At 48.2% G+C, this 23,695-nt stretch overlaps 1 protein-coding gene across 22 annotated transcripts in view; it reads left to right on the top strand.

Annotated features, from left to right (window-relative positions):
• STX18 (syntaxin 18) overlaps positions 1-23,695 on the top strand; it is a 109,709-nt gene that overhangs the window by 57,314 nt on the left and 28,700 nt on the right. For 13 of the 22 annotated variants that reach the window (XM_081492132.1, XM_081492638.1, XM_081493631.1 and 10 more), the window contains 3 exons: positions 14,019-14,086; positions 21,582-21,697; positions 23,523-23,600. In XM_081492132.1, the coding sequence (XP_081348258.1) occupies positions 14,019-14,086; positions 21,582-21,697; positions 23,523-23,600 (262 nt within the window). Of the gene's footprint in view, positions 1-12,537; positions 12,690-12,785; positions 12,858-14,018; positions 14,087-16,025; positions 16,329-20,340; positions 21,698-23,522; positions 23,601-23,695 lie in introns of those variants that run through there. The other 9 variants (XM_081492939.1, XM_081493189.1, XM_081493029.1 and 6 more) reach the window with 4 other exon arrangements.

Raw genomic sequence — 23,695 nt, 5'->3', positions numbered from 1 at the left:
GTGGGCTTCGTAAGTGCCTTGTGGATCGTGTGGGTGTGGGCGGGTGTGGATGAGGCGCGTCTCCTGCTCGGAAGTTAGGCCATCCTGAGGCGCACCCCACTGTGGAGGCGCCCAGGTACAGTGGGCTGCAGAGCGCCCGTCCAAGGCCAGCCCAAGGCCAGCCCTTTATAGAAGCCGGTTGTGCCTGAGGGAGGGCGGGACTTGTTTCCAAGCTGCTTTCACAAAAGGCCTTCCCGTGTCCCGCCGCCGGGGGGGTTGAGCCTGCCTCAGGAGGTCCCTGCCACTCCTCTCTCTACTCTCCGCTCCTGACCTCGGCACGCATCGGGGCCTCCCGTTGCCACCTTGGCAGTTTAAGTTGGGCTCCGCAGCCAGACCCTCTGGGTCCAAATCATGATAAGTCACAGGCTCACTGTGGGGCTTTCGGCAGTGAAATAACCCCTCTGGGCCTCAGCTTCTTTTCCTAGAGGGTAGTAACAGTACCTATCTCATATGGTCATCGGGAGAGTTAAATCAGTTCAGTTCAGTTCAGTCGCTCAGTCGTGTCTGACTCTTTGCAACCCCATGGACTGCAGCACGCCAGGCCTCCCTGTCCATCACCAACTCCCGGAGCTTGCTCAAACTCATGTCCATCGAGTTAGTGATGCCATCCAACCATCTCCTCCTCTGTCGTCCTCTTTGCCTCCTGCCTTCATTGTTAGACATACATAAAGCTCCTGGAACAGGGCCTGGCGTGTAGTAAGCAGTCAGTAAATATTAGCTACTAGTGTTGCCACCACCAGGCCGCCATTTGTGCTGGATTTGTGCCAAATCTAGTTTCTTTTGTCTGACTCCATAGCTCTCTGTTCTCCTCAGCGCTACTATTTTGTGAATGACCTTAAAGGTCACAGCCCTTTAGCACGGCCCAGGTCCCTCCATCTCCCTTTCCATCTGCTGCCCCAGGACAGCCCCTCGTCCAGGCAGACCTGGCCTCATGGATAAGAGCTGGACAGTGATGAAAGGGAGTCAGGGGTGGGCGGAACCTAATACACCTGAGCACCTGCTCTGTGCCAGATAGTGTCCGACTGTCGACATTTCACTGAAGGCTTGTGTCACCGTCAGAGTTACCGTCTCAAGTTTGCAAATCAGAGGTTAAAGCTCAGAGAAGTTAAATGAGTTGCAGAAGACCATCAGTAGTCAGGGAAGGCGCTGGGATCTGAACGCAGGTCTGTGTGACTCTGGAGTTCCTGCTTTGCACTACACCGCGGAGAGAGTGTGGAGAGAGAGCAAGGTGCGTGCCCACTCCACACGCGCACTCTGCACACAGCCTCCGGACCAGCCGGGCTGGGGTTGGGGTCTGAAAAGCAGTGTGAAGCCGCGTCAGCCCTGGGCCGGAGCTCCCTCTCTGTCCTCCCTCCTCCACTCCTCCCTTCTGCCTCGTTACCTCCCTCCTCAGTGTGCTTGCCCTGTGCCAGGTCTTAACCTGTTCATTGAAAACAAATAAAAGGGAGGTTTCCAAGCCCACAGAAAAAGAAAGTAGTGATGATGTACCAGTCCATTCCCAAAGCACGACCCCTGCTCCCCCACACCCCCAGTCTCGTTGTGCACTTTTGAATCAGTTGCAGGTGAGGAGATCTGATTTCACAGGGTAGTTAGCAGATCTCACTGTGACGCTTCTGTGGATGAACCTTTTTTAAAAACTTTAAAATTTTTGTTGGAGTATAGTTGATTTACAGTGTTGTGTTGTTATTTATTGATTGATTTTTGGCTGTGCCACACAGCACGTGGGATCTTAGTTCCCTGACCAGCGATCAGACCTGTGTCACCTGCAGTGGAAGCTCGGACTCTTAACCACTGGGCCACCAGGGAAGTCCCAAGGAAACCTTTGTTTAGTGGACTGAGTATTTGTATTGCAAGGATGTCTGTGGCTCACTGAGCTGGCTGTCCACTGGGAGGGGTCTGTAACTCTGTACTTCTTTTTCAGCCCAGTGTTCATTCTATTTTTTAAACTGATAATTTTTCATTAACAGATGTCTTTAGTGGCAGAATGATCAGAATGGCAAATGGCAAGAGGATGGGGGGAAATATGAATATAGTGAAGACATAGGTCTTCATGAAAAAAATAATTGTAGTTGATGGTAAATCAGTTTGACTCAGTGACCTGAAAGTGAACACCCTCTTGCTGCTGTGTTTTGCTCAGTCTCTCAGTCCTGTCCGACTCTTTGTGACCCCATGGACTGTAGCCCGCCAGGCTCCTCTGTCCATGGGATTCTCCAGGCAAGAATAACAGAGTGGGTTGTCATGCCCTCCTCCAGGGGATCTTCCCGATCCAGGGATCGAACCCATGTCTCTTATGTCTCCTGCATTGGCAGGCAGGTTCTTTACCACTGAGCCCCCCTGGGAAGCCTGTACACCCTCTTAGGTGGCATTACTAGAAGCCCAGAGGCTGAAAGAGTGTAGGTGAAGGTTCTGCCTGCTCTCCACCTCCTGTTGGCACAGAGTATTGAGTCCATTCTCAGAACCACATTTGATTTTTGAGGCCAATAAATTCCTGCATTCAGAAACTAGTAAGTATGACCAGCAGCTACAAGTGCATTTTATGTAAAGAATTCTAGAAAGGACTAAAGACATGTAGCTTACAAAAGTGAGAAGACCCTCCTCACAGGGGCCACACAATAGCTGCACTCGAGCAGAGTGAAAAAGCACGGAGTCCTGTGAAGTGGAGTGCGGGGCCTGGGAGATGCAGGGGCTCCCTCCATGCACGCGGAGCAGGGTTATACCCCGAGTCTCAGCGAGCAAACAGGAGGGTCAAATAGGCTGGGAGTGGATCGAGCTTTGGGAATGGAAGGTGTGCTCCAGCGACGCTGCCTCAGTGCAGTTTGGGGGAGCCAGGAGAATGCGTTTGGTGGTGGTGGTGTTGGTGGTTTAATCATTAAGTTGTGTCCGACTCTTGCAATCCCGTGGACAGAGGAGCCTGGCAGGCTACAGTCCATGGGATTCTCCAGGCAAGAATCCTGGAGTGGGTTGCCATTTTCTTCCCCAAGGGATCTTCCCAACCCAGAAATCGAACCCAGGTCTCCTGCATTGTAGGCAAATTCTTTACCAACTGAACTACAAGGGAAGCCCTGAGGTTAAAGTGCGAGCATGGAGACCATGAGATGCAAAGAGAAAGCTGGGGCAGAAGGACTGAGGAGGAAAAGGTCGAGAACAGGATAGGCTTTTGCTCTTTCTTGAGGTTAAGGGTCCTAGACCTGTTTTAAAATGGAATTGCATAGAGTGATCTTCATGGGTTATTAAGCCCTATGGTGCTACTCAGCCTTTGAAATTGTTGCAAGTTTGTTCATTATGTCATTAACACTAAGAATTAAGATTTTAGTTTTTTAATTTCTGAATTTCCTAAAAGGAGACAGGGGCTTAATATTAGAATACAATACTTTTCTGGTTGTTTGAAGATTAGTTGATAATATCAGAAATTAGACCACTGAATTCACCTCAACTGGTGTTAATTTTCCTTGTCCCTCTGTGTGACCATCCCTGTCGTCTGCTCCTTAGGGCTCTCTCCTCTTTCATGGGCAACATTTCTCTCTCTCTCTTAAAAAACATACTCTCAATTCTGGAAACTGCAAACCAATAAGGTTGCTACTGATTCTCAGCAAAATTCCAGAATGGGTTATTTAACTACTGATGAGTTTCCTTAGGGCTTATCCGGTGGCTCAGCGGTAAAGAATCTGCCGGCAATGCAGGAGACTCGGGTTCGATCCCTGGATCAGGAAGATCCCCTGGAGTAGGAAATGGCAACCCACTGCAGTATGCTTGCCGGTATAGTCCCATGGACAGAGGGCCTGCTGGGCTATAGTCTGTGGGGTCATAAAGAGTTAGACATGACTGAGCGACTGACACACACGCGCACTCGACAGTTTGCTCAGATCAAGAACGGCTTTGTCTTTTTTTTCTCCTAATGAGGTTCCCAGACTGATGGGGTAGAGCACTTTATATATTCAACTAACATTTGTACTATATACACATATGTGTGTGTGTGTGTGTGTAATGTGTATAACATATATACATTCAGCTAGCATTTATAACACTCAGCTAACAGACACTTATAGCAAGCCTCCTGGAAGGCATCATACAGAGAAAGTGGGAAGTGAAGTCAGAATGCTGTATTTTAAAACCTTGGGCTTCAGCTGAAGCTGAAACTCCCAATTCTTTGGCCAACTGATGCAAAGAACTGACTCATTGGAAAAGATCCTGATGCTGGGAAAGATGGAAGGCAGGAGGAGAAGGGGACGACAGAGGATGAGATGGTTGGATGGCATCACTGACTGGATGGACATAAGTTTGAACAAGCTCCGGGAGTTGGTGATGGACAGGGAGGCCTCGAGTGCTGCAGTCCATGGGGTCGCAAATGGACTGAGCGACTGAACTGAACTGGGCCCAGCACATTTGACTGGAAGGTTGGTGGATGATAAAGATGTTCCAGGCAGAGAGAACAGTAGCGCCCAGGGCAGAAACGGAAAGAGGAAGCTGTATTGGGAAAAGCTTAGAGGGTCTGGACTCCCAGGTGGACATGGGAAAACAGGAGAAGCTGGTCCGTGCGTGCCCGCTCCTCTGGCAGCTGTTCAACCAGTGGAGTGGACAGGCCTGGCTGACCAGTTTAATTTGTGGAGTGAAAGAATCAGAATGCTCTGGGGTTTTCTAACTTGGGAATCAGAAGAGAGAGGCTCTTTCTCTTTCCGGGGACAGACAGGGAGGCCATGGTTCTCCCTGTAAGTCACACCCAGTAAGTCAGTGTGGCGGGGGGAGGGGGGTTGAGTGCGAGTGGTTGGGTGACTCAGGCTTTGGGACACCTGTGGGGCCCGCAGTGGACAGTTGAATTCACCCTCGGGACACAGGAGTGAGGCAGGGCCCGGTGCGCAAGTTTTCTGTAGATGGTACATTAAGCTATGGGTGGAAGGAGTGGGTTTAGCAAGTGTGCGTCAGGGCTGAGCTTCCTGAAGTTTCAGAGGTTTGCAGAGGTGGGAGGAGGCAAGGAAAGAAGGTGACGCAGAGTTGTCAGAGGTTTAGGAAGAGATCCTGGGGACGGCAAGACTGTGCTTTCAGGAGAGGCTCGAGCGAGGACCGGAGAGCGGCTGCCCCACGGCAGGCCCTGTGCCCGCTGAAGGGTGGCCTCCAGCAGTAGGAATTAGGATAGGAGGAGGCTCCGCTTACTGCTAAACAATTGCTGAAAGGAGACAAAGCGAGAAGGCACAGTTCATACATGTAATCCCTTAACACCCTCCCTGCTGTGACCCCAAAACCAAAGGAACGCCTGTGGCTGTGCCAGGCTCTTTTGTGGGTGACTGGTCACGGGGAGCTTGCCTAGCACAAGGACTCAGACAGCCCCCACTGTGACTTCAGCAGGGTCACTGCGCGCCAGAGCTGCGGCCCGTTCTGAACCTTCCGCCGTAATTGGTATTGAGGCCCTTTTCAATCATGACTGAAGGGAGTGGATTCGGAATTTAGTTTAGAGGCCTCCAAATCAGACTTGGGAACATGACCCCTGTGAAAAGTCATGTCAGCTTATCAGTGGTGGGCAAACATTTATATAACAGCGGTTGTTCCGACTGTGCCTTTGGCTGCCTACTTAAAGTGAACAGTAAGCTGTGTCCACTGATTGAACTAAAAAAATAATGATTCTGTGTTACAGGGACCTTTTTACAATATGCCAGAGGCCGTACTGGAGTCTCTTTAATCTTGAACAATGGCTGTTTCTTGCAGAAGCACATTATGCAAATGGGTACTCAGTGTTTCATACTCAATCAGGTCTTTGTTGGGAGTGTTTTGAGTGCCAGAACAAAATTCCTATCATGGGGGTTGTGGGGGGCGGGGAGGGGTATGCAAGTCCAACCACTGCTGTGATCTGCAAAAGACACCGGTGACTGCTCGGAACCCCCCTACTGTGAAAATGCGTCGTCCTCCATTTTGTACCAGAGTTTTTTGTTTTACAGTCTTATCTGGCTCTGGGTGATGCACAAAACACCCAGGAAGGAGCAGCCGGCAGGTCTGTGCTGTGGGTGACACGCGTAAACAAGGCTGGGCCCGCCACCACTGGGGATGGCAGACGGCAGCCATGCCCGGGAGCTGCCTTTGTGTCCAACCTGCCGGGAACACGGTGTTTTAAAACCTTGGTCTTGCCCAAGTGCACATGTCTATTTCAAAAGAGTATCATTTCAGCTTCAGCCTGAGCAACACAATTAACCTTTAATAATCCTCTGATTCCAGATCAGAAGTACAGAACCAGAGAAAATTGTAAGCCCTTGGGGAAAAAACAAACTGATATTTTTGAGAGTTGCTAGTATTTCTACTCCTGCAAGACTTGTGTTGCCATCTAGTGGATAATGCAAAATATGTAGTCCACTTACTGTGTTAGGAGCACTAAATGGATTTTTGAGGAGCTGCTTTGGGCTAGGCGTATGCCTGAGCAGCTTGTGTCAGAGAGACATGAAAACATTTCAAAACAAGAGGCTGACATCACTGAAAGAAGGGTGCTTGCAAGGGGTTGTTAGCCTGGCCTGGAAATGGCAGAGAAGACTTTTGGGAGGTGTACACCGTGAGCAGAGTAGGAGTGAGTCAGAAAACTGGGATTGGGAGATCGGACTGGGCTCTGAACCCCTAGAGGTCAGGAGGGACAACGACACTGGTGGGCCCTCAGTCAGTTCAGTTCAGTCGCTCAGTTGTATCCGACTCTTTGCAGCCCCATGGACTGCAGCACCCCAGGCTTCCCTGTCCATCACCAACTCCCAGAGCTTGCTCAAACTCATGTCCATTGAATCAGTGATGCCCTAGGCTCACAGAATTGGACTTGGTCCTGTGGGGGTCTCAGGGGTCCGTATACACTCTTAGTCGGGGAAGGATGTAGGAAGATTTATGTTTTTGTTTAAAAATACTTTTTTGTCTGATTACAAGGATTATACATACAAATTGTAGAAAGGTATTAAGGTATGCAAAGGTCTTATAAAATAGGAAAAAGCACAGTCTCTATATCTTACCACTCAACCATCAATATTTTGATGAGCAGTCTTTTAGATGCCTCTCTCTGTATGGATACAGCTTTAGGTCTGCATTTTACATATTTTACGTAACTACATGCTGTGGGCAACCTTGGTTTCCTAACCCCATTCACCAGCATGCCTGTGGGCAACCATCCACGGGGTTGAGTCCCTGGGGCCGAGTCCTTGTCAACAGCACACATGCACCCACGGGAGTAGGTCTCATGGCTGCACATAGTGGGGTGTTTTTGTTTGGTCTCTCCTAGTAAAAGCTTTATATGTGACATCAGGTAATGTGAGAATGTTTTTCCCTGTCAGATGCATTGGGACCACTGCTACTGTTTTATAATCAGTCTGTCTGTACGGTAGATGTGCTGTGTGGCAAAGTCCAGTGTCTTGATGACTTTTGAAATGAGCCTTATTAAAATGCATTCACTTAAAAGTGAACTTGGTTTATCTTCAGAGAAAGAAAAGGATGGGCCAGATGAATGTCTGTCATTTTAGAATGGAGTTTAAACAATTGCTTGGTTGAGTATCAGCTTTGTGGAGAAGCCAGATCCCAGCAGGCCCTGGAGGGTGGCTGTTGGCTCCGCACTGACCCATAGCTGTTGACATAGCATTTGACCGGAACATCTCAGGGCATCTCAGCGTTGAGTACTTTTGATCTCAAAACGTTCTGTGTGCCCTGTGATGAAGGCGGCCCTCAGAGACGTCCTGCGCTCGGACGGGATGGTAGGGCTGTCTTTATGGGCGGACTTGCAGAGGCTGAAAGCACACAGGTCCTTGGGTTGGGCGTCGCAGTCCCCCCGTTTATTTTGAACCATTTACATGGAATGTATCACTTCAGTGTCTTCTCATCTGTAAAGTGGGATTTTAGCGGAACCTGTCCCATGGGGTTATCAGGAGGAGCAATCGAATGAGCTGGTGGAGACACGGCGTTTAGACTGATGCCTGCCACACAGCATATGCGTAATAAGAGTTCGCTGTTAACTCGTGCTGCTACTCCTGCTTTTAAAGAATCATGTTTATTGCCCTCCCTTTGTAGTAAAGCTCAGGGAGATTAAGCAACTTGCTCAAAATTTCAGTTGGCAAAGGTTGAGAGTTTAGGGAGTTTATTAAAAACACCCGTTTTCCCCCAGCAAGTTTTGGAGCTACCTGAAAGAAATAAGAAGTCAGAACATGAAAAAAGCCAAATGGAGAGCTGGGCTGTAGATTTGTGGCCAGATGTGGGTGGAGCTGGAGCAGACCCTCTCTGCTGCCTGGCTGCGAGCAAGCGGAGCCTGCTCACTGCCATCTCCAGACCCTAGCCCAGTAAGTCCTCTTCCCTCAGACATGTGAGGGAGGGCTTGGGAGATAGAAGAGGAAGTTCATCCAGCTGGGGTCCCTCGAAGCCTAATGAGGGAGGCATTGGGGTCCCCTTCTGAGGAAGTAGCAGAGACTGAGCAAGGATGAGAACCAAGGAGCTCAGCCAGCTCCCTGGATTTCTTACCCATTTCTCTCCTGTCTGCCCTGCTCCACCCAAACTCCACAGTCTTTTGCTGGGAGTCTGCTCCTCTGCTAATAGCCTGCCCCGCAGTACGGGTGGAGGTAAATGAACACAGACAGGGAGAAGAGACCCAGCCCTGGGAGTTGCCTTCGTTCCTTGTTTAAACCGTGTTTTGATGTCAGTTTGATGGTTGGTACTCAGGGTGAACAGTCACCGTGGTACCTCCATTCTCTGTGACCATCCTGGTTCCTGGCGCACATCTGTGGGCCTTCCTCACAGCATCCCGACAGTACTTGCCAATTCCAAGCCTCCTGTGTTGACAACACTGGGAATAACAGCCGGGCTTGGAGGAGGAGATGTCAGTGGGGAATACAGTCACTTTGGATATATGCATATTCCTACTTTGAGTGACTTGTAAAATGAGTGCTCTATGTGGAAACATTCAAAATAATCTCTCTTGTAGAGCTTTCTGTATTCACTGTAGTTGAAAACATTTTAAAATTCAGTGTCTATAAAAACTCTCACATGAAACCCAGTTTATATTTCTGTGAAAAAAAAAAAAAGCCTCAAACTTAAATAAGCTAAGTAGTAACAGTTTATTGACCTTTTGATGACATAATACAGAGTAAATAACTTAGCCTTTGAGTCATATAGACCTGTGATCCATGCCAGTCCTGCCCCTTATTAGCCTGTGAGCTCATGTGGGCCTCAGTTTCCATGTTTATAAAATAGAAATGGGGCCACGTCTGATTCATCCGATTGGTTATAGGGGAGCTGACGCCAGCACGGAGCAAGCACTTCACACGCTGCCTGGCACACACACAGCGGGTGCTCTGTAAGTGGCCGTCACTGTGGGGTGACGTCAGATGTGTGGCCCACTGTTGAGATCAGACACAAGTAAAAACACCCTGACGCCGCTCGCTGGGTGCTTTTCTCGATTCCCAGGCATCCCCCTTCGTGACTGCTATACTGAAAAATTGAACTTGCCACCTGCCAAGAATCTGCGCATAAATCTGGGGGTTAAGAACTGCAGTCTGATAACGTAGAATACTGGATTCCATCCAGGCTTCACCCCATGTGTCCCTGAGCAAATTACTTACCAGCTTTCTGACTCGGTTTCCTTCCCTGTTAAAACAGGCATGATGACGTTACTCATCTTGGGGCTGCCGGGAGAGCTCCATGAGCTAACGCGTGCAGAGATCTTGGAATAGAGCCTGGCACATAGTGACCTCTCAGTGAAGGTTTTGGGGTTGGTAGGGTGTTTTTTTGTTGTTGTTGTTGTTTAAGTGGTATTGATCCTCTCAAGTGGAATTTTAAGCAAAAACTTGCTAACGTCTATTTAGAAATAAATTAGCTAGAGATTTGAGGTGGGGTTGAGTTGCTCGTTCAAGTATGGGTTATTAGTAGTTTGGCAGCAGAAAATCTGTACTTCAGAATCACCAAACATGTTAAAAGAGAGTAAAAGATGGGAGATTTTTAAAAATAGTGTTTTGTTAAGAAAGCTGTCGAGTATATATTCCAGTAGACAGTATTTATAAGGAGTCCGCACCTACCCACCCTCAGCTGTCGACTCATGACTGATCCTCTTTCAGCTATTACTCTCCACCCCATGTTACTTTGAAGCAAATCCCAGGTATCATATCATAAGCAATAGGGATCACATTTGTTATACTTTAAGTGAAACTTCTTGTAATCGTGTTTTCTGAGATGCCTGTAGGGGCTTCTTGTTCCTGGCACTCACCCCCACACACCATTCCACCCTGGTAGACTGAAGCCAGCTAAAGATGCGGGAGTGGAGACTTAAAGAGGGGGGCTTCTGTGTCTAGACTGTGCAGTGTATTCCTTTGGACATTTTAAACCTTTATTGAAAACATGACTCCTTTTTAAAAAAAAAAAAAAGGCTGTTTCAGATAAGGCTTTATGCTATGTCAGATACGCTATGACTGAATGCTTGTGTTATCACAGAATTGAAGCCCTGATACCCAGTGGGATGTTATTTGGAGGTGAGGCCTTTGGGGCCTAATTAGGTCATGAGGGCAGGGCCCCCATGGATGGGATAGGTGCCTTTAGAGGAAGAGATACAAGACCACCATGTGAGGACTCAAGAAGGCAGCTGTCTGCAAATTGGGATGAGAGCCCACCCCAGGCCCCAGATATGCTGCCACCTTGGCCAGGACTTCCCCACCTCCAGAACTGAGAGAAATAACCGTTTGTTGTGTAAGCTACCCAACCTGTGGTATTTTGTTATAGCAGCCCAAACTGAGACACAGTGTATTAGTTTCTTATTGCTGCTGTAACAAGTTACCATCAATTTAGTGGCTTAAAATGACAAAAACGTAGTCTTCTTGTTCTGTGGGTCTGAAGTCCAAAACGGGACTCCCTTGGTTGAGATCAGGGTATGGTCAGGTTTCTGTTCTCTTCTGGAGACGCTAGGGGAGAATCCGCTAAGTTGTCTTTTCCAGCAGGCAGACATGGCATTGATCCCTTGGCTGCCTTCCTCTGTCTTGAAAGCCAGCAGTGTTGGATCGAGTCCTCCTGTTGCATCGTTCTGACTCTCTCTTCTGCCTCCTTGTTCTCCATTTAAGGACCCTGTGGTTATACAGGGCCTACCACCCCGGATACTCCAACATAAATCCAGAGTGATCGCCCTATTTTAAGCTCAGCTGATGATCATATTATTACCTTCTGCCACATTAATTCCCCTTTGCCATGTAACAATAAATTCACAGGTTCTGGGGATAAGACTTAGACATCTTTGGGAGGAGGGTATGTAGCATTCCTCTGCCTACCACAGTAGGTATAATCCTTAGGGGATCATTCAGTGCATGTATGCTTAATCGCTTAGTCGTGCCCAGCTCTTTATGACCCCATGAGACTGTGGCCCGTCCTCTGTCCGTAGGATTTTTCAGGCAAGAATACTGGAGTGGGTTGCCATTTCTTCCTCCAGGGGATCTTCCAGACCCAGGGATCGAACCTGCATCTCTTGCGTCTCCTGCATTGGCAGGTGGGTTCTTTACCACTGAGCCACCTGGGAAGCCCAGATTATTCAGTACTCACTACCTATTCAACATGCAGTGAAAGTTTTTGTGCCTAACAGGCTCTGGGGAAAGGGGGAGGACCCTTTACCCTCTAGGAACTTGTGCTCTGGTGAAGGGAAGCTAGTCGGTAAGGAGTCATTGTGGTCTTTGTGGTCGATGGGGAGCGTGGCAGGACTGAGGCCCCTCGGGACTTCTGGAGCTGCACTGTGAAGGGCCTCAAGTGCTGCATTTGGGGCTTCGACTTGACCCCACTGATTAAGGGCTGAGATGACAATTAGCTGCCTTCCGGCAAGTCGACTGGAGAGATGCTTCCTTTGACTGCAGGGTGTTCAAAAACCAGAATTCACGCCTGCCCGGTGCCCTGTCCCCTCCCCTCCGCTTGCCTTAGCATTCCCACTGCTCACCTGGCCCCTTGCAGGCAGGGGTTGGGGAAGGGAGTGGGAACCATTGTTGTTGTGTATTGTTGTCGTTCAGTTACTCAGTCGCGGCCGACTCTTGGCGACCCCATGGACTGCAGCACGCCAGGCTTCCCTGTCCTTCACTATCCCCTGGAGCTCGCTCAAACTCATGTCCATTGAGTCAGTGATGCCTTCCAACCATCTCATCCTTTGTCGCCCCCTTCTCCTCCTGCCCTTAATCTTTCCCAGCATCAAGGACCCTGGCCCTGATGCTGGGAACCGTTGAAGCATATTAAACAGGAGAGTTAATTTGATTAAATCTCATGTGTGGTGAACACCTAGTTTGCATATCTCCTAAATTTTCTTTCCCAACAGTCTTAAAAGTCAGATTTTAAAATGTAGCATAAAGTGGAAAATTGGAATAAAAGGATTTAGCAGGCAGCTGTGGCTTAGTGGAAGACAGGCCGAATGAACTCAAGAGAGTCCTGAGCTTGCCTCTCAGCCCCGCCAGACACTAACCGTGTAACTGTGGATGAGGCACGCAGCCTCTGCGAGGTTCACGTTCCCAGCCTGGTTGTGAGCAGAGTGACATCAGTGCCCACAACAGGCTGCTGGGGAAGAAGGAGGTCGTGTGTGTGTGTGTGTGTGTGTGTGTGCTGGGGAAGAAGGAGGTCGTGTGTGTGTGTGTGTGTGTGTGTGTGTGTGTAGGTTCCTCGCAGAGCCAGGGTTGCCGACCAATCTCAGTAATCTTTGTAATCTGGTAAATAAATGAATATGTGGCATTAGTCCATTTTTTTCTGTAATTCATGCTCTTAAGATGCCTGAGGGTGCTTTTCTGAACCATGTTTGTTCTTAGTCTAGGCCCTGGGGAATGTAACTGAACCCCGACTGACCTATCCCCAGACAACTGCAGAATGTTTCTTTAGTGGTAAATACTGTTCTTGCATTTAGACGTTTACTCGGTCTGCGAGTACTGACTGACCCCACCCTGGGCTCCATGTTGTGCTTAGGGCCATGGGAGAAGCTGGGCAGCCCCCTCCTCACATGGTTCCTAACCCCTGAGAAAGAGGCGTGTGCGCAAAAGTGAAGCCAGTGGACGTGGCCGTGTGTAGCTGAGTGCCCAGTGGGTGGGATGCAGACGTGCTTGTAAGTTCAGAGCAGAGCGAAAATTGGCCTGAGTTGGCCTTGACAGAAAAACTTTCATGCAAAAGATGAAAGTTCAGCAGATCCTTCAAGACTGGGGCTGCGTGTGTTTGGAAAAAATACAAAGGGCATTAGGAGGAAGCGAGCGTGAGCTGTGGTCAAAGGACTGCGCGGGCCACCGGCTTAGCTAATCATTCTCTCCTTCTGGAAGCTCTCTTTTCCGTGTCAACCATGATCCCAGGTTTCTTCCTACCTCTTGTTGTTTTGTTTCTTAATCCCTCCTTCCACACACAGTACCTGACACTTGATAGGGGCTTTAGCACTAGAAATGAGCCATCAGGAGTTCAGTCCCCTGTACTTGTGTGTCCTCTCTTGTTCATCCACACAAGTGGAGAAGACGGAGATGTGCTGTGTAGGGATACATCACTGCTCCAGAATCTTCTGTTTAATTCTGCTGCTCTGCATAGACCCTGTTTATAAACTTAGTAGCTCCAGCCTTAGAATCCATCCCCTAGAACACTTGGAAGAAGGAATGTTTGTCTGTAAAATTTTAGGTAGAAAATGCTTAAGGAAGGGAATTGGCCTTTATTAAGCACATGCTGTGCAGTTACTAGACATGCATCATCTCACAGAATCTCGAAGTTCCTTAGACTCATCTCTTCATTGTTGTTGCTTCCTTCTCCTGTAATTGTTGCGATCTGTGACTTAGGCAGGAGACCAAGGCCCAGGAACGTGGGTGACTTTGACAAGTCAGTGATTATATAGGAGTCTAAAACCAGAAGTGTCCAGTCTGTAGCTTCAGAATCTTTTGAAGATTTGAAGAGAGAGCATTCTACTGCTCTTTTGAGGAGAGAGAATTCCACTCTCTCTCTACTAATTTAAAATTTGTTGCATGTGAGTGTAACATATTTATCCATATAAACCATTTGCTTTCTTTTCATGACAGATTTCGCACATTGGCAAGCTGAGAGATTTTCTTCTGGAACACAGAAAAGATTATATTAATGCTTATAGGTAAGTGTCTGTTTGTTTGTTTTTTTCCCCATGATTTTGGTGACTGTTCTTTGCCATACTATATTCCTTGTGAGGTTTTCATCCTCACTTTTTACTAACTCTGGGTTGTAATGGGGAAGATCAGTTTGACAGTGAAAGAAAATCTGCAGAGCTGAAAGGGGCTCCCCCAGCCAGGGTAAGCGCAGCCATATCCCATGTTCTTAAAGTCACCACAGCCCCACAGCAGTGTCCCCTGAGGCACACACGTGTTTGCTGCTCTGTATGTGCCATATATGTTGTGAAACATGCAGAGAGGATGGGGCAGTGTCTCATTAAATACATACTACCAAGCAAATGAAGAGATCATGCCAGTCACATAAAAATGCCATTTGGAGAGATGAGAACTCTTGCCTCCCTGAGGTTGGAGGTTTTTGTTAGGTTGATTTTTAAAAAGAAAAAGCATTTTGATCGCGACCTCCGAAAGGACTTCTAGAATGGACTCCAGCTCTCAGTAGACTCAGGAGTATACTGCAGTGCAAATGTCACGCCTCCTGCTCTTTCTTAACCTCTGTCTGCACCCGGCTTCAGTGTGGTGTATCTCGCATAGGATTCCGCTTCAATTGTAGTGCCTAAGCAGTGGAAAAGTTGGACTGGACATAGGAAATGACATCACTAGAAGCATCTGTGTAGGATTTCATCATTATAAAACTAGGAGTTTTGCCCTTTGGAAGCCTTCCTATCACACAGTTAGAAAATATGGAATAAATCTTCTGAATTTATAAAAGGACTTTAATCAATACATACAAAAATGGAAATATTTCTTATCAGTTTTTTAACAGAGAAAATAATTATGCGCCAAGTGAGTTTTAAATAATCTCTACCACTTTGTCTCCTTTATGCTTTTAAGTGTATTTCATTTACATAATTTTGGAATATAGTAAAATTATTATTCTAGTGCTTCATACCAAGTAAACCTTATTTTAAAGTTCTCAGTTAAAATAGTTGGTCAACACTAGATGGCAGTATAAATTTTGTTGCTAAAGGTATGTATGTACATCAGATGCTAATTTTATAGTGTGTACAAATGGAAGCGACTGTCGTTTTGGGAAACTTAACAAAACTGGTGTAAACCTATCATTTTCCAGCTCCTTTCTTTAGTACTTGACAGCTTAGGTTACATAAGTGGTCGTGGAGATCTCTCATGGAAATCCATTATTAATTTCCCTTTGCCTTGAAAAGGCATCCAGCTAAGGTGAATGCTTTAAACGTTGGTTTAGTTCAAGCTACTCTGTCTCCTTATTAGCCATGCGAACCTGAGAAATTCACTTAACTTGTAGAAGGCAATGTCTTCCTCTAAACCAGGGGTCAGCAAACCGTAGCCTATAAGCCAAGTCCAGCTCTGTATTTTTGTACAGCCTGTGAGCTGAGAGTAGTTCTTACATTTTTTAATGGCTATGGGGAGAGTAATAATAATCATAATATTTTACCTCATAAGAAAATTAAATGAAGTTAAATTTTTGGTGTCATAAATAAAGTTTATTGGAACAGCGGCATGCCCATTCATTTGCATGTTATGGATGGCTGCTTTTACACCTACGCAGCAGAGATGAGCAGCTGTGCCCGGGCTGTATGGCCCTCAGAGTCTAATATTTATACTCTGGCCCTTTTCAGAAAACTTTTGAGGAATCCTGCTCTAAATAACGAGAGTGATGCTCACTTGCCTATTAGTTAGTTTCAGACAAGACGGTACAGTTGAAATGCTGTGCAGAAAAGAAAAAAAGCAGTGGATTTATGAAAAGATTATTGTGTAAGGCTGCTATTCTGTAACTTTGCAGTAGTACTATAGGGGTGGGATTAAGACATTTCTCCTCGAACAGCACAGATCAGCTCCACAACACTGCCTGTCAGTGTTCCCAGAGCAGCACGGTGTGGACTTACTCCGAGTCCTCATGTTTCCCAGGACAGCGGGCAGCTGGCTACTGTGGCAGCACACGCTGGGAGGGAGCACGGGGTCCCCGGGGCCCATTCCACTCTTGTCTACGCAGTGGTTGTGTGGCTCCAGCGTCAGCACAGCTGGTGCTCCTGGGGCTTCCTGAGTCTTGACGGGTCATCACCCCACTGAGTCCTCATCCCACTTGCACTTCGTCACTAGCCAGAGGACTCCGAGTTGCACTCCTGCCCGTTTTGGCTCCTTTGAAAGAGCAGGGCTTCGGGGGTCAATAACACCTGCGTTCTAGTCCAAGCTCCACCAAGTCTTAGTCATGTAAGTATACACAACTCGCTTCAGATATTTGTGCTTTGGTTTTCGTTTGTTTTTAATAAGGTATGGATAATGTGCATAAGGGGCTTTCCAGGTAGCTCAGTGGGTAAAGAATCCTCCTGCCAGTGCAGGAGGCACAGGAGATGCAGCTTTGATCCCTGGGTCGGGAAGATCTCCTGGAGGAGGAAATGGCAACCCAGTCCAGTATTCTTGCCTGGAGAATCCCATGGACAGAGGAGCCTGGCAGGCTACAGTCCATAGGTCGAAAAGAGTCGGACATGACTGAGCACACTCATACGCAATGCTCTCGTGGGGATTGAATGAGATGTGTGTGAGAGTTCCTGGCGCGTGGAAGTCCCTTGGTGAATGGTCATTGAATTGAAACCCCATTTGACCTGCGGTGCAGTTGGGTCAGTGGCCATTTGATAAAGAAAGCACCTTTCAGAGCTTCCCTGGTGGCTCAGTGGTAAAGAATCCGCCTGCCAATGCAGGAGACACAGGTTCGATCCCTGATCCAAAAAGACTCCACATGCTGCAGAGCAGCTAAGCCCATACGCCACAACTCCTGAGCCTGTGCGATAGAGCCCGGGAGCCATAACTACTGAGCCCATGTGCTACAGCTGCTGAAGCCCAAAAACCCTGGAGCCTGAAGCAACTACAGTGAGAGGCCTGAGCACCTCAACTGGAGAAAAGCTTGAGCAACAATGAAGGCCCAGCAGAGCCTTAAATAATCAAATTATTAAAATAAAAAGAAAGAAAGCACGCATCTCTAATTCCTGCCAGAGAGAGGAGGGAGGGCAAGAGAGAGGATGCCGAAGTCAAGTCGACGTGACACAGATGGACATATTCAAAGCTCGCTCACCAGTGAAATCTAGGGTAGCAGCATAGATTAGATCTGCGGGCGGGTGGCCTTGCTGAAGGCTCCTGAATTAGACAGGTGCACTCAGCCATTGGTGCCACTGAACGGTCACAGCCCCGGAGCACAGAGAGCACAGAGGCCCCTGAGAGCCTATGAGAGAAGGAGCAGAAGCAGAACCTCCACTGCCAGTAAACAGGGAGATCCCAGAGGAGAGGAGAGAGAGGAGCCGTGGCTGGATGCCTGTTCACTCCCTGCTCGGGTCCTTCTGCCAGGCTGCCAGTCAGAGAAGTCCCTGCCCCAACGGAGGGGCAGGAGGGAGGAGGCTGAGGAGGGAGGGAGGGTGTCATGAGAGGTGTGGATTCTCTGGTAGAAACAGGAGGACTAGGGAATAAGCATTTGCCCCCTACACCCTACGTTCTCTCCAGAGGGAGAAGGGCCACCCTTATCTTCTCCCATCATGTTTTCCCTCCCAAAGGTGGTAGACCATTTAAAGTCTTTTCTTTTTTTACTGCTGTGCCTCCCAGTGCAGGGTGCTGGCTGTGGCCTGTTCCTAGTGATCTCTGGTGGCCTTGCTCTTCAGTTCAGTTCAGTTCAGTCGCTCAGTCGTGTCCGACTCTTTGCGACCCCATAAACTGCAGCACGCCAGGCCTCCCTGTCCATCACCAACTCCTGGAGTTTATTCAAACCCATGTCCATTGAGTCGGTGATGCCATCCAACCATCTCATCCTCTGGTGTCCCCTTCTCCTGCTCTTCAGTGGCTTGAAGCAAAGTTTGGGTTTCCGACCAGAGACTGAGGTCAGGCTGAAGCATTGAGAACGCCAAATCCTAGCCACTAGACCAGTGGCCAGTGACAAAGCCCTGGCCCTTTGGCTTTGCAGGAAAGAATTCCCGCAAAGACGGAAGTAGTGAGACAAGGAAAGTGTTTATTAGGAGGGAGAAGAGTACAGTACCTGTGGATAGACACATAGGTGGACTCAGAGTGTCCCGCCCTCGTGGTGGTTTAAATCACATATAGGGGGCGTTTCTTCCAGATTTCCTTTGCCGGTCATTTTCCTTTGGTTCTGAGTCTGCCTTAAAGTGCATCTCCACATCCTCCCATGTTTGCACGTGCATCTCACAACCAAGATGGATTCCAGGAACGAGGCCTGTGGGTAACCTTGACCCCTAGGTCTCCCCCTTTGACCACTAAGGAGCTTTCAGTCAGGAAGATCTCCTTGACTTTGAGAATGAGAAATCTGTAGTCTCTTCTGTTTTATCTGGGTAGGGCCCAGCCTGCTCTTCCCAATTGTTGTGCTATTTTAATCTTGAAGTGTTGGGAATGGACTCCGGCTATTCATCCTGGGGGGCCCATCTATCTCCTGCCTCACTGGGAACATTTTGGATAGAGTGTGATCGTGGAATGGAGAGAAATATTGCCTTCAGACTCACAAGCCTATGTTAGTTTGACATAATTAGGAAGCCATAATTTTTCCCATAATGTAGAACTCAGACTTTATTGACCCATTTAATTAAAAAAAAAAATAATGACATTTTACTAGAGCAGAACAGCAAGCAACCTAAGTAGCCTCTGGCTAGATCTCTTGAATGATTTTAATTAAAAATACTTTCTCTACTTCTGGTAGATAGACCTTTTCCTCAATATCCTGGCGACAAAACAGTACTACCTGGGGGAGAAACTTTCTTGGTTTCTGTCGTTATTACTACTGGAACGACCATACTGGCAATTTCCCATTTAAAAGGTTAATATATAGTGTATCCTAAAGGAACATCACCTTTTAATTGAGTATAATCAGTTTTATCAAATTAACCTTCAGACCTTTTCAGTTTCACTGAGCTGAGTTTCTGTTAAGTCAAAACAGAGAAGGAGGACGTTAATCTCACGTTCCTGAAATTGGTCGTTTTATAGATGGGCTCCGTCCATGGGGTGCCTCGCCACTCGGAAGTGAGCGCTGGTCTCATTTATCTGTCCCTGACCCCTTAGCCTCTGTTTCCGTTTCCGGTGAGCTGGTTTCTTGAGGGGCGGCACAGACTGCACCCCTGTGCTCACAGCTCTCCATCCTCCGCCACCAGACTGGGGAGTTGGGGGGAGGGTTGAGCCTGCTTGCCCGGCCCCTGCCCCGCTTCCCCTCTCTGGGATCTTCTGTCTTAGAGCACATTCCTGTTAGGATTACCGTGTTAAGCCAAACTAGTTAAGGAAACAAGATCCTGCGGAGGGCTGGGGTTAGGGAAATAGCCGTCTCTCACTCACCGAGGGGAGGCCATCCTTTGCCCTGGAACCTACGGGCTGCCTTCTCTCCCTCCAGCGCCCGTCCAGAGAGGGTGGACGCTAGGCTTGAGGGGTTGAGGGGGTGGGAGGGAGCTGCACCGAGAGAGGAGAGGAGACTGGCCTCCTGCTTGGCCCTGAGGAGAGCCCCAGGCTTACTCCTCCCTCTTGGGGGCCTGTCCTAGGAGGGACACATTCCCGGGGCCTCTGTACCTCCATATTTCCAGGGGAGGCTCTGGAAGTGGAGTGTCTGCAGGTCTCAGGGGAAGGGGTGCAATCAGACCAGGAGGGACCTGTTAAGGAGCACAGCTGTAGCTGTGTGTTAGGCTTCTCACATCGGCCTCACGTACTAAGAGAGGTCATTCTGAAAGTAGTTGGTTATTGATCCATTGATTTATCAGCCTACTAAATCCTAGGATTGCTGATGATGACGGGGGTACAGCAGTGAACAAACAGACAAATGCCCCCAGCTTTATGGAATGTGTATTTTGGAGGGGAAGATAGAAAAGAAACAAAATGAGTAAAACATAGAATGTTGGAGCACAGTAATATTTTTAGGGGGAGTGGAGAAGGGAAAATAGAAACTGTCAGGGTGGATACAAGTATATAAAGGTAGCTTAGGGAAGTACTTATTAAGATGCAGGGACTTTGAGTAAACACCTGCAAGAAGTAAGCAGTCAGTTCATAGAGATCTCATCCAGGGAAAGGACATCCCCGAAGGGGAAGACAGCCAGCTAGTGTATGTCCTGGTGCAGGGCTATGGCTGTAGTGTTCCAGAAAGTGCACAGAGGCCAGGGTGGCTGGAGCAGCGGGACGTGGGCGGAGAGGGCAGGAGCCAGAGCTTGTGAGTCGCTCGTGCAGCTCTTGTAAGGACCTTGGCTTCTGCTTTTAGGTGGGAAGCACTGGACATCTGTACGGAGGATTGATAGGATCTGACTGACTGTGTGACAGGAGCGGTAAGGCTGGTGCATTAGAATCATCAGAGGAGGAGCTCGCCAGACACAACAGACCAGCTGGGCGGCTGCAGTTATGGTCCAGCCTTGGGATCCCAGTGGCATGGCCCAGAGGGGTTAGCAGTGGGTAGGATAACAAGAGGTCAGATTCTGGAAATGTTTTGAAGGTAGAGCCAACAAGATTTATCAGTGGATTAGTTGTGAACTGAGAGAGAAAAAGAGGTGCCAGGATGACCCCAGGTTTGAGACCTGAGTGGCCAGAAGGAATGAAATTGCCCCCAACACAAGTGGGAAGCAGGCTTGGGAGTGGCTGCGGGCTCAGTGTGGGGCATATTTGCAATACAGACTAAATATCTGAATAGAGATACTGAGCCAGCAGTTAGATATATGCGTCTCAATTTCAAGGAGAGGTTCAGGCTGAAGATATAAATTTGGGACTTGTCAGTGTAAAACTAACAACAAAAAAACCCGCTAGCCTAGCCGAACTCACCAAGGGAACAGTGTGGACAGCAGAGAGATTCAGGGATTAAGGGTGTGCTGGGTTTAGCCACTCAGTTGTGTCTGACTCTGCAACCCCATGGACTGTAGCCCACCAGGTTCCTCTGTCCCTGGGGATTCTCATGGGTTGCCATGCCCTCCTCCAGGGGATCTTCCCAAGCCAAGGATCGAAACCAGGTCTTCTGCGTTGCAGGTAGATTCTTTACCGTTGGAGCCGTGGGTAAAAGGTGTCAACAGAAAGCCCGAAAACCAGCAGCCAGGGAGGTGGGAGGGAACCAGGAGAGAATGTAGTCCAGAGGCAGGAGAAAGCAGATCAGGGAAGGGGAGCCATCGGCACTGTCATGTTCGTGGAAAGTACCTTGGGGGGAAGGATGACCCCAGTGGTGACCTTGGAGAGTGAAGACCACAGGAGGGGGATGAGGGCAAAAGGCTGTTTGGATGGGGTCAAGAGAGAATGGTCGGAAAAATGGAGTTCGGGGCTGTAAGCTTCGTATGTGTTGGTTCCACTGTCTAGAGCATTCTCCCACCTCTTAGCGTGGCCAGCTCCTCCTCCTCCTTCAAGTCTCAGCTTAGTGGTCCCTTCAACAGGGAGCTTTGTTCTCCCCTTCACAGCCCATCCAGACTCCACGTGTGGGCATTTGCTGCTGCCCCTTCATTCTGTCCTTCTCTCTCTCTCTGTCAGTCATGTCATGTCTGAATACGGGAGAATGACGGACACAGAACGAGACCAGATAGACCAGGACGCTCAGACGTTCATGAGGACCTGCTCAGAAGCGATCCAGCAGCTGAGAACACAAGGTGCGTGCCCTGAAAGAGGCAGCCAGCAGCCTTTTCGCGGTTAAGTACTCAGAGGATGCGTGTGGCACAGCCAGTTAAAGCTCTCTCTCGCACTGTTATTTAGGTTTCGGTTCCAGAACTTTCAAAGTCTTCCTTTTCCTCATTCGTGTTTTAACCTAAGCTGTTAAAAATCATGCAAAAGCCATGATTCAAGTTAAACAGATGGGAAGAGGGAGGTGGAAAGGACTTCTCCAGACAGAACCAAGAGTTTCCCTTGGGGCCAGGGTCAGAGAAGATGACTCGTGAGTGGAGGTGTGTGCGGGCGTGCCTGTGTTCTGGGCGGCAGTGAGTAGGGCAGCGGTTGATGGCATGTGAACGAGGACACACGAAGGTACTCTGAGCTCCCTACTGGGAGCATTAAACTGTAGTGACAGACTCTCTCGGTGAAGAGGACGGCTCTGGAGCCTCGGCTGCTTACGCACCCACGCCAGCTCCACACGTTCAGGCCACGTGGCCTTGGGCAAGTCACTGAGTCGCCCTGGGTCTCAGTTTCTTCATCTATAAAATGGAGACAATTATATGGCATATTCTTGGGGTCAACCCAGGGGTTGAACCCAGGCCTCCTGCATTGCAGGCAGACTCTTTACCATCTGAGCTACCGGGGAAGCCCATTCTTGGGGTCATCATGAGAATTAAATTCTCCTAGCACCTTCAGAACGATAGCTAGCCTTCGGGTTACTACTGTCATCTCACTTTCATTGATGTTGAATTTTCACTGGGGCACTGAGATGGCTTCCAAAGTTAGGTGTCTTCCTTGATTCTCTTTTAATTTGCTTAAGCAGATGCAGATTACATTACATGGCCTAGAACTCAAGTGGCCAGATGCTGCTGTGCTCGACCCAGACTTTGTTTGAGTAGCTTCCATTTGAACCCTGATGGACCACCTGGAGAGTCTGATGAAAACTGTAGACTTTCCTGCCACAAAAAAATACGAAGATGCATCAAATTTTGTGTATAATTTTATGGATCCATTGAATTCCTCATGTGAACCTCAGGTTCAGCAGCAGCCCTGTGGTAAAACCAGATCATGCTGCCTACCCTTAAGGACATTCATTGAGATACCTTGAAAATACATGCCCATTAATACAATGAGGAATAAGTACCAAACCTTGTGACCCTGGGCTCCTTACAGATTTGTCATGTGTAAAACAGGCATAATCATAATCGCCTTCTGCATTGTTTGGGCCATTAACAGTAATTTATGTAAAGTACTGGCAGGGTGCCTGCACACTGTAGGAACTCAGCCTCTACCAAAATACAACTGGCACAGACTTGAAGAAGTGATGATTCACAGGAGACAGGCGTCCTCGCGGCTCAGAGAGCCAAGGCTTCCCGGAGAAGGAAGGGCTCACTCAGTGTCTGAGGTGAATGTGAGTGGCTGAGGGAAGAGGACGGAGCAGCCCAAGCTGACAGGCAGCCGGGCGGGCAGAGGGGAGTGTGTGCTCCGAGTCTGATTTAAAATGTTCCTTGAAGGTCAGCTTGAGCATTGGATCCTGTTAACACACATGGGGTCAGCTCTCAAGAAATGGCCCACGTCAAACACGATCCCTTCGTGATAAACCATAAATTATTTGATGGTAGTTTTTCTGCAGGTTTAATCTTTTACTCTCACAAAGCCTCATAAATCTCACTCTTTTAAAAATGAAATGTCACTTGACACAGGACTTGTTTTATAGCTGTGTTTTTAAGAATACATCTAATAAAGAAGCTGTTGTAAGGAAGCTGATGAATTGTTCTTCAGTGTAATTGAATACAGAGCCCTGAATATTGTCCTTTTCTGTTTCAGCCCACAAGGAGATACACTCTCAGCAAGTGAAGGAGCACAGGACTGCCGTTTTGGATTTCATTGAAGATTACTTAAAAAGTATTTCATTTTATCTTAAAGGTCACATGTGGCATTTAACAATAGGTGGGATGCAACCTTTAGCTTTGCTAGCTGAAGACTGTAATATCTCACTG

This window comes from Giraffa tippelskirchi, chromosome 1 (genome assembly GCF_054371585.1).
Source record: "Giraffa tippelskirchi isolate mGirTip1 chromosome 1, T2T-mGirTip1v1.2.pri, whole genome shotgun sequence".
Taxonomy (NCBI): Eukaryota; Metazoa; Chordata; class Mammalia; order Artiodactyla; family Giraffidae; genus Giraffa; species Giraffa tippelskirchi.
Note: the sequence above shows the minus strand (reverse complement) of the source record. Positions and strands in the feature narration are given on the sequence as shown.